Source organism: Brassica oleracea, chromosome C1, assembly GCF_000695525.1.
Source record: "Brassica oleracea var. oleracea cultivar TO1000 chromosome C1, BOL, whole genome shotgun sequence".
Classification (NCBI taxonomy): Eukaryota; Viridiplantae; Streptophyta; class Magnoliopsida; order Brassicales; family Brassicaceae; genus Brassica; species Brassica oleracea.
Genome location: NC_027748.1, coordinates 1,586,124 through 1,597,797, shown reverse-complemented (window position 1 = coordinate 1,597,797; position 11,674 = coordinate 1,586,124). Strand labels below are relative to the sequence as shown.

The window sequence follows — 11,674 nt, the reverse complement described above, 5'->3', positions numbered from 1 at the left end:
CTCTTTAGAAGATAAGATTGGAGCCTGTTTACAGATCTGCACATCAGCAAGACTACGTCATTTTCAAGACTTACCAATATGGATATTATGGATATTATGGAAAGGAAGGAATGTATTGGTCTTTCAACAAAAACAAACACAGTGGATAAACATTTTGCGCTACGCTAAAAGTGATGCCAAGGAGTGGATGCAGATTGAGGATAAAGATACAACGGAGGTGACTCGGAGGAATATTACAACAACGGATCATCCACAAGGACACTGGATAAGACCTCCTCAACGATGGTTTAAATGCAATACAGATGGAAGTTTTATTAATGAGGAAACGCTAACAACTGCAGGGTGGGTTGTGAGAGATTCAAATGGAACCTATAGAGGGGCGGTACAAGCTACAGGTCAACGAGTAAAAAGAGCATTGGAAAGTGAACTTCAAGCAATTCTTATGGCACTTCAGCATTGTTGGAGTTTGGGATATCGTAAAATAATTATGGAAACAGATTGCAAAACAGCAAAAGAAATTCTTCAAGATAATAAGCTCAACTTTCAAGTTTACAACTGGACAAGAGATATACGCGAATGGAGTAAGAAGTTTGAAGCAGTTTAATACAAATGGATTAATAGGAGATCAAATAAGGTTGCAGATAAGTTGGCAACTTCAAATCCAACTCGAACTTCATTCTTGTTTCATTATTTTGTACCAAACAACATAACAACACTTCTTCAAGAAGATTATGTACTTTCTCATTCAAATTAATAAAATAAGTTGATAAAAAAAAAAACATTACTATAAAATAATATGTTTTTCATTATTTTACCTTTGATTTTAGATATAATAAAATTGATTAGTCTAGCTGCTCATTTTGTGACATATATTCCTTTGTATTAAAGTATACTTTTATTTTTATTAAGCCAAATCAGATTGGTGTTACTTGTCGCATCAGTTCAGTTTTTCATATTAAATGCGTAAATATATTTTGTAATATTTAAAATAATTTGCTATTTTTTTTAATTTTTCTAAAATATTTAAAAGATAAAGCAATGATCAATATAAAGTTGTATAAAATAAGATAACTCATAAAATTTTGTAAGCTCATGAACGCATATCGATATTTATAATAGTTAAATATTTTTTTTAAGCTCTAAGTAAAATTATACCTTAGATTTATAAAACTAAACTGAAAATTATTTTAAATAATATTAAACATAATAATTCATATTTTATTATGTTTAAAAATAATCGGTGAAATAAAGATCATTTGATTGACAACCGAAAAAGCCAGCCTGATTCTCACATATGTTACAGCTGCTGCAGGCTCTTGTTGTTGGGTCACAATGAACAAAAGATGGTGCAGGCAACAGTTAGAATAAACAGAAACATCTGTGTACAACTAAAGAAATCAGAAATTTTCCAACCGTATAAGCATAGTGTCTTCCTTATACAAACAGAGAACACAGTAGCAAGACAAGTTGAAAGAAATCTAGTGCACATATTACACAATACACAAGTAAAGAGTTGTGAAACTAGAATAAACAAGAATAAAGAAGCAACAAGAAATTAAAAAAAAAAAACCATCAACGGATTCGAGTCACTAAAGATAACAAAAACAAGTTTGCTGGATAAATATTAATAAAAAAGAGAGTTTTTGTTTTGTCAAGCTCTTACACAAAAAAACACACAGTTATAAAAAAGCAATACTATCATCGTGTTGGGGCGAGAAAGAGACGCAGCACATGCCTGTGAGTCCATGACGGCTCCAGAACTCTTCAGTATCAGCGACTCCGTGGATCCTGACTCTTCTCGTGTTTTTGGTGTCTGGGTTGAAGTAGAAAACATAGAAGGGCTGGGCACGGCCTGGCAGAGATGTTGGGGAGAAAATGATTTCACCGGCCTTGTTGGTTCCTTGGGAAATCATACGCTGACTCCTCCGAAAAGCGAAGGGAAGAGACAAGGGAAGCTGAAATGATTGTCTGGACCACTCATGTTTCGTCACATCCTCCAGTATCCAAAGATCAAAACGGTCGAAAGAAGAACCAGATCTCAAACAGTTTGTTGGTACAACGACAGCTAGCTTCCCTTTGTATTCTATCAATGATGTATGAACCTTCCAAACCAGGACCTCCTTAGGCGTAGTGATAAAACTTAGTATCCTCTCGTTTCTAACATCAAAACACACAAACACATGAGTAGGAGGAGTCTCTGCAGTTTGATTTGGAACAGAAGCAGCATAATACATGAAACCATTGATGCTTAGTCCCACAGTCATAGGGCGATAATACGGGGAGGTAACTCGGCTACGAGATACTAGTCCTCCTCCTCCTCCTCCTCCAAGTGTTATAACAAAAGCTATGGCTTGGCAGCGTAGTAAGAAGCGACGAATCTTTGGCTTCGGATAAAGGAAGACCAAGTCTTGGACACGCATAGGAACTTCATAAGCGACTTTCCAGGCAATCTAATCAGTGTCTCCACCTCCATATCGTAAGGGAGGAAGACATGTAGCTTCTTACCTGGGCGGCTCTTTGCAGGCGATCTAGTCAATTTCTTCAGATCAAGAGGGATCGGTTCCAAGATGCATCGGCTGCCCTTCTCAGGTTTCATCATGGAACGAAAACCCTTAATTTTGACTCGATTGATAGATCTTAGATCGATATAAAAAGACAAAGAAGTTTCCTTTTCGGAGTTCAGACAGATCTTAGCCGTTCGTTTTGAACTTAACAAGTCTAACACAACCTAGTTTAATAGACTAACTCCTTTAGATTCGGTCCCTAATAAAAATAAAAATAAAAAGACGAAGAAGCCATCTTTGATGATCATCCCTTTCTGGAATTCTGATAATCATCGACTTGTAAAGTTGGAAACCTTTTGTTCGTCATCTCTGTCTAGTGACGATGTCAGCTTAGTGTTTTCCTTAAGCCCCTGATGTTTACAAAATCGAGCAGCAATAAAAGTAATAATGCTTGCTCTTTTATGCGTGTGTTTGATTTGATGGTCACAATTTTCTTGAAAAAAATATATGAAACATCTTGTGTGGCGTTTGTTTAATGGATTAAGGAAACTTCTCTAGGAATGGATTTGGCTATTGTTGAAGGCTAATGAACAACAAGCTAGAGCTTGAATTCAAGATTGTTGTTGGTTTTAATGGATTTTGGAACTTGTTTAGGAATTGGATTTGGAACTTTTAGATGTTAAATGGACAAGCTAAAGCTTTGAAGATTCTAGTTGCAAAAGCAAGCCACTCTCATGTTAGTTTTACTCATTTATAGAGGTTAGAGAGCTCTTTAGATGCTAATTTAGCATTTTATAGGGCTAAAGTGTAATTCTTTGTGTGTGTGTGTGTGTGTTAGTTATTGTCTTAGTTTCATTGGAGGCTTTGTGATCTGCAGGGACAAAGTGAACTTTGTGATGCTAAATGTGGACAGCACAAAATGGGAGCAAGAGCTGGATGAGTTTGGTGTTGAAGGTATTCCTCATTTCGCATTCCTCGATAGACAAGGGAACGAGGAAGGTAATGTGGTGGGGAGGCTCCCGAGGCAGTATCTAGTCGAGAACGTGAATGCACTTGCAGCTGGGAAGCAATCGATTCCTCATGCTCGAGCCGTGGGACAGTACAGTAGCGCCGAAGCCCCGTGAGGTGCATCAGGTTACTGATCCCTTAAGCCATGGATAGAGAGAGAGATTGAGACATCATAATCATTATTATGATCACCAAGCATCGTCATCATGTTGATAGAAGTTGTTTTGCAACTCTTATAATGCACAACAGTAGACAGTAAAATGGAAAATCAATTGAAAAGTAGCAATTTGTTCATATTGATCAATACATAACTTATAAAAACTCCAATCTATCTATGTGAATATTGATGAAGGTGAAGATGTGGCGCCCGCAAGGCCCAGCACATTAAAATAATAAAAAAAAAACTAATTATTGATCAAAATCAATTTTCTGAAGAACCAGGTGGCTAAACCGGTTGTTTTTAGCCCAAAATCATAACCTTTACCCATTTGAGCTTTAATAAAATTTATGAAAATTCAAAGAAATATGATGTCGACGATAAAGTATCTCTATCTACCTATATGTACAAGGCGCAAGAAAGCTGTTCCACTCCACCAAACATGTAAATCTCGTGGATTTAAACATCAATCAGCCTAATTATTCATATCCGTGAATCATCAATTTTTCTATCTCAATAAAGAAAAATCTCATCGTTATCTTGTTGTCAATTTTAAGACCCAAACAAATCTTATCTTTTATGTATTGGCAATATAAGATTCTTTCTTCTTTTTCCATAATCACTGTCATATTAGGTAGATTGAAGAAAACCATGTCTTACACAGACAATGTGTTGTAGTTTACCCCCACCCTCTGTTGTTGAAGGTAAAAAGTAAAAAGAACATAAGTTTTACCGAGCCTGTAAAACAACAAAAGGACTTTTACATTCAGACATCAATAGAACAAAATCTTTGATTTATCAGTTTTCACTTTCTTGTGAAGTAAACAAAAAAAACTAAAACACAAACCTGAAGAGTTTGATCTCTTCTCTCTCTCTCTTTCTATATTCCCTCTCTCATGTTTTACATCTACAAAACTCCCGAGTAAAACTTTCAACTTTTTTATTGGTAACATTTTATCGTTCATCACTATGCATAGTATTATGACTGGTCTTCAAAGCTCAAGATCCAACGCTTGTCTCTTCTTATTTGACTCACTTTTCCAGCTACTAGGTCCATCAGATTTCTCTTCGTCCTCTGAGCTATGACCATTATTATTACTGAACAAACCTCTACCAACAACAAGCGGGCTTTGTGGTGAATCCGATCTCATCAAGCTTATTAAGCTTTGTGTTTCTTTATCTAACAAAACAGCCTGATCCGAGGATGGCAGAGTCTTTGCTGCTGGATACAGCGGATGCTTACGGATATGCATTCTATATTTCTGCATTCAGACACTAATCATTAATCCACACTCACAAAAATCAAGTTTGTAATTGGTTTCAAAAAGATGAGAGCTTTTTGTATACTTGTAAATGGCTCTTGACATCATCATTGGTTAAACCATCAACTTTCATCATATCTCTAATCTGCTTTGGTGTTGATCCATCCTTGTTCAGCCTGATCGTTGGAACATCTTCTATATCACCTATTGAAATTTGTGGGCACTTAAGCTCCGGTGATACTTTATCAGACGTCCCCATGTCTTTCTCTGAGTTGGGGCCTTGCATTGTAAACCAAATACATGTAAATCATATTACCAACCGAGAGAACTACTTCAGAGACTCATATTGCACATTTAGTGAGTTATAATTTGAATACAGAGTTTCCTCGTAATGATTACTAAAAGTTAGGAGAGTAATGATACTGAAAAGTTAAGAGAATGCGTTGTACCACCTTCCACATGCACTAGCAAAATGTTTGCATTCCCCTCTCATAGGACATGCCTTACAATTAGGTTCTCTCTTTGTGCAAAACACCTACATAATTCAAGTAGATTAAAATCCCATCACATGTCCTGCTTATTTTTTTCATACATAGATGTGTATATGTTATACGTACCTTTCCGAAAGTGATCATTTGGTAGTGTAACTCGTACCTGTGTATGAGATAGTACGGCTTTAGACTAATGAAGGGGTGTCTTAGAATAAACAACAGTAAAATATGATGAGGTCTTACAATGTTTCTTGATCAAGATTGCATAAACGTGGCAACATATATTTTTGTACAGACTCGAGCTCAGGATACCTGGATAAACCAAAAAAAAAAAAGCATAATAAAGTGCAATTTCCATTAAGCACCAGTATCGTAGAATGCTTTACTCGTCTATATGATGAACGTGAAGAGACCCCTCAACCAGAACGGGTACCCAACCCAGCCTGACTGCTATCCGTGCAATATTTATATCAACCTGTCAATTTGTTTGACCTTAAGTTCATATAATTCACTTCGCATGGACAAAATATAGATGATCATCAATGCTTACTGGTGAAGGGTTAATAGCCTTACGCAGTCCACGCATTTAGGGCCTAGCCCTAAGAAACTGAGAAGATATTGTCTGCATGATTTTATAATATAATGAGCAATGCAATAACTAATCTTAACTGACTAAGTGGTGACTTGATATATATTGCATTAATAAGTGAGAGAGAGATAAAAACTTTACTCACTTTGATTTATGGGGCTCAACGTGTCGTAACCATTCAAAGGTCTAGACCGTTGTTGTGGTCTCTTCGCACCCGATTAAGGAAATCCTGCATTATCTTCACGTTAATAGTCAAATACTTAAAAGTTAAACTATAATTAAATTTGGATAAAACTGTACTTGAATATATCCCGCAAATTTAGTGTTTGCATCCACGGCCTTCAATGGTTTCACTCACTACAGTAACATCTGCAGTGCGTAGCGCCTCCCAGTCGGAGGAGTCAAATGTCTTAACTGACCTCTCTTCGTTGCAATATCTACCTTGTGCTTCTCGTCTTAAACTGTCCCAATCCCGATTAAGCTCTTCTTTTTTTCTCTCTTTTTTTTTTCTTTTTTTTGGAACACTCCCAATTAAACTCCTCATCGACCTCTTTTGATACCTCTTTGTCTTTGGCATTAAACTGGCATCCTCATCCACCGGGGTGGTGAGTTCTCTAAACGATGAGACTCGATGCTGAATTGAGTCAGGTCCTGGTGAGTTTATGTTGTGGTTTCGGCCCCTGGGGGTATGTACTTTGGCCCCAACCTTTTAGCATTCAAAAAAAATATAAAAAAATATATATATACATATATGTACAAAATATATTGTGTTAAAATACATATATGTACAAAATATATTGTGTTAAAAAATATATTTATATATCTATAACAGTTTATGATTGATTTTGTTGGTTTATGTGTTACTTTTGCAGGGCAATGTTTCAGAAGCTTTGCTCATTACCTCCTTTCCAGGGAGCGAAGTCCCATCATGGTTCAACCATCGTACAATTCGATCTTCCTTAAAGCTCAAGTTTCCGCCACATTGGTGCGACAACAGGCTTTCAACAATAGTTCTATGCGCTGTTGTGGCATTCCCTTACCCACAAGATGAAATCAACCGTTTCTCGATAGAGTGCACTTGTGAGTTCACAAACGAACTTGGAACATGTGTACGTTTCAGCTGCACTCTTGGTGGAGGTTGGATCGAACCGCGCGAGATTGATTCGGACCATGTGTTTATCGGTTACACCAGCTGCTCACACCTAAGAAATCATGTAGAAGGGTCGCGAGAACATCTTGAATGTGTTCATACAGAGGCTTCAATAGAATTCAAAGTGAGAGATGGAGCAGGTGAGATTGTGAATTGTGGTTTAAGTTTAGTATACGAGGAACCAAACCATGTCGTTGCTGAAGGAGACTGTAATGGAACTTCTGCAAGAAGAGATTTCTCAGTTGAAGAGAGTATAGTAAGTTTTGCTGTTCGGTTTGTCTCCACTGTTTTGAAATATCTATGGCTAGTTGTTGCATTCTTTTTGGTTTATGGATTTACTAGATTTTTCATTTTTTTACTAAATAGGTTGTTTTTTTTTTTGGTAAAATAAAATGAGGGGAAATGACAAATAAATAGGTTGTATTTTCTTGGTCACCATTAAGTTTGTAAACTAAATTTATTTTGTGAAGTTTTTGACTTAATCTTATTCCCACTTCATCATCGCTTGATCAACATGATGAGTTTCCTCTACTCTGCTACTTCGGTTGATCAGATCAGGTATTTCCATCGTATACAATGGACTTGTAATCTTTTCTACTTTCTTGGTTAAAGTTGGGTTTCTTGTTAGGCTCTTTCTTTGCTTATCTAGGCATGGGCTTTTGTAACAATGATGGGTTACTCTTGCAACAAGCAACATATAGAGTAGCAGAGAACATTTGAGGTCGTTTTCACCCAGCTTATTTCATTAGTGATTTGTTTTTTTTTTCGTGTCATCATTATTATAAAATTCAATTGGCCATTCGACGTTCACATAACAATGGTAAGTTTTTGTTAATAACCATTCGACGCAGTCCATGACCTCTTCACTTATATGTCAAATGTAACCAGGTTTTTGAGAAATCTCATTCAAATGGCAATCTTATACTATTATTAGATTTGATCAAATCTTCCCACGGTAGAAGAACTCCATCATTGTATCTACTCTCTCTTGACCACACACACCAACTTTGTTAATTTACTTTATTTATTTATTAATGCTTGGTCTGAAAAATTGATTGAAAGACGACAATGTGTGCAAAACAGCGATTCCCTTATTTGGTCAAGTTCCCATTACCCATTGGTCAAGGTTCTGAGACACTTTCTTATTATTTCCCCCGAAAGAGAGAGTTGACTAGAGGTGGTCAGTGGGTGTAAGGACATCAATTAACGATAGTTTCTTAGCCGGGGTTCTTAAATCATGATTTGACATTTTTTTTTATTTTTTTTCTAAATATTTTTTAGCTAAGAAACGACTCTTAAAGCATGATTAACGTGAAGTTCTTAGGATGAGTTTCTTAACGGAAATTAAGAAATTGTTTCTTAACTTCCTCTAAGAACTTCACTCTAAAAATCACGGGTTAATCATGGTCTTATATCTCTTATTTAAGAGACGGTTCTTAACTTTTCTTAGTTAAAATCTAAGAAAAGCTTAGAACCGTCTATTAGCCGAATCTAAGAACCTCATTTAAAAGACTGGGATTAATGATGGTCTAACCCATATCATAATATAGTTGCATTTTTTTTGTAACTCAATATAGTTGCATTTTTTTTTGTAACTCAATATAGTTGCATTTTATGTATATGCAAACCATATAATCCGTACATAAGTAACATGTCTATATTTGCACGTCATCGGCTTGAACATACCTTAACTGCAGAAACAGCTATACGAAATTTTCGCAGTGATTGTAAAAACTAAGAGACACTTCCAAGACATTGAAATGATTGCTTACTATGTATGATTTATGTAACCAAAATACTTGTAACAGAAAAACTAAAGAAAAGCTTGTGAATATAAAACTGTATAAATTACAAATTACAAATCTTAGTAGTTGATATATAGTCAGGGTTACAGAAATGTGACCTTATTGTATCATAAAACTAATTCAAGATGTGAAAATTACACCATATATTTCATGGAAAACGAAGCATTCGATGAATTATATTCTTTGGAGAGTGGCAAAAAGTACCAAATTAATCATTAGTTTGATTAAAAGTGCGTAATTGTTACTAATCATACTCACATACTGACTGTCTATTTTTACTTACGTGGAGCGCTTCCAGTAGTTAATAACGAGAAAGATGCTTGATCCTTGTGATGGTACAATTGGTTGATCTGTCATAATTCTAATCAATTCTTCACTAATTGGAGTGTGAAAATTTTTGAGGATTTTTTCCATTTTGTTTACAAAATATATAAATACCTATTTGCTAGATATTCTAGTAACACTTGTAAAAACTAATTATTAAACTATCAATTGTTCACGTATAAGCTTTCATTAATATTTTGAGTTTATACGTTTGTTTCAGAATTTCAGTTTATTATATTTTTTTATATAGCAGTACATGACCAAGACTTGTTACTTAAGATGTTTGTGTTAAAAGCTTAATATGATGTTAACCCGAGCAGGGGCGGGCGGACGTTACGGGGTACGGGGTAACGGGGGTCACGTGCCCCAACTGTTTTTTTTTTTTCAAGTATTTAATGAATTTGATTAAAATATTTATAGTTTAGCGGAGAAATAATAAATATGACTTCTTTAAATTTATTTATATGTTTTTTCAGTGTTGTGGCCCCATCTTAAAACATTTCTAGATCCGCCCATAAACCCGAGATTAATTTACTAGTGTTTTTGTGTGATTTGTAAGCGTCTGTATATCTAAATATATAAGTTTTATTATCAAACAATATAAAAAAGGGCAATTCTCGTAAATATATCATTTTCAAGTTTTCGTCGCAAAAATAGACCACAAGGAGAAAAATGACCAAAATATTTCATTTAATAGGTAAAAAGACACTAATACCCTAAATATATAAAAAATAAAAAAAATAAAAAAAAATAATTTTTTTATAGTTTTAGATTATATGTTTTCAAATTCGAACTTTTTTATAATTTTTTTTTTTGAATTTCTTTTTTTTCGAATTTTTTTTTTTCAAATTTTCTTTTTGTAATTCGAAAATACTTTTTGAAACTATTTTAAAAATTTTTATTTTAAAATTTTTAATATTTATTTTCTATTTTATAAAATTTTAAACATCAAACCCAAATCCCCACCTCTTAACTCTAAACCCTAAAAATTGGATTAGTTAACTCTAGGGGTATAAGTGTATATTTACCTCTTTAATGAAACATTTTGATCATTTTGATTCTTAAAGTCTATATTTGTGATAGAAACTTTTTTAGTGCTATCATAGGGTATTTTTCTATAAAAAATTGTTAGATTTGATAAAAAAAAAAACTTATTAGTTGCAATAATTTTGAATGTGAAATAGATATTTTTTTAATGAAATACTAAAAGCCTCTCATCTCTCGCATTTCTGAATTCACCAACGCATATGTTTTTGAAAATGTTATAACTGTATTGTACATGTTTTGTAAATGTAAAGCTAACTCTATAGTGAACTGTTTATGGCAGCTATAAAATTTTAAAAGTTATCGACACAATATATGAACTTGTAGGAAAAAAAAAGATAGAAAATGCAAAATAAGAAAGGATTGCATAGAATCCATGAGAGTGGTTTAGTTGACCCACCTTAAGTATGAAATGGACAAATCAGAAGCCTTGTCTTTCTTTCAATCACATCCCTCCCCCTCAAAAGCTACCATCAAGTAAATCTCCTTTGCTTATATTTTGGCATCACTTTTTGACAATAACCTATAGCCATGTACCATAATATATATTTATAATGTTGAATATATTCATTTTTAGATTACTTCAACAATGTTGAAGATCTTTCCAATATATTTTATAGCATGTCCATACAATGTTATATCTTATACATCTAAAAAGATTAGTTCCAGCTGACAAAAAAAAAAGATTAGTTCCATTAATTTGCCTTATTTATCAATACATCTAGGTTAATCTCCATCCAGGAGATATCAGTTTAAAAGTATATTAGAAGTTGATAAAATGATCGTAGACCAAGGTTAACGATTTCAATCCAATTTGACGCTCACGATTTAACATGAACTTACTCTGTGAATTCAATTCACACATTCCGTAACATTGAACTTAACGCATGCATGGAACCATGTAAAACGAAATCATTTGGAGTAAACGAAATCTCATTTTAATCAACATTGTGGACGGAAGCTTCCACTGATTCTAAACGTGCATGGTCTAACTTTTGGTATATGAACTCTTTATTTTTTGTAGGCAGCTATTAATTGTTTTTTTTTTAACTGGGAGGCAGCTATTAATTGGATCAAAATGTTTCCACGTATAGTCTAAACTACTTAATGTGTACAATTATGCATTGGCTTTTACCAAAAAAAAAATTATGCTTTGGCATTATACGAAAACAAAATGATTTAGGATAAGGAATAATTTAATTTTATAGGAACTAGACTGAAATTTACATAGAAAAGGGAAGAAACGGGTAAGGGGACTCTTGAAACGACGACAAAGCATGCCCAACGGACTCCCCATCGTGTACACCGCACGCTCGACAACTCATGGGTCCACTTTGGGC

The 11,674-nt window shown here is 34.4% G+C and overlaps 1 protein-coding gene across 1 annotated transcript; it reads right to left on the bottom strand.

Annotated features, from left to right (window-relative positions):
- Positions 1-1,397: 1,397 nt before the first annotated feature.
- Positions 1,398-3,207, bottom strand: LOC106327345 (F-box protein At1g30790-like). Its single transcript, XM_013765473.1, has one exon. The coding sequence runs from the start codon at positions 2,418-2,420 to the stop codon at positions 1,680-1,682; it is 741 nt and encodes a 246-aa protein (XP_013620927.1). The 5' UTR covers positions 2,421-3,207; the 3' UTR covers positions 1,398-1,679.
- Between the last annotated feature and the right edge of the window lie 8,467 nt (positions 3,208-11,674).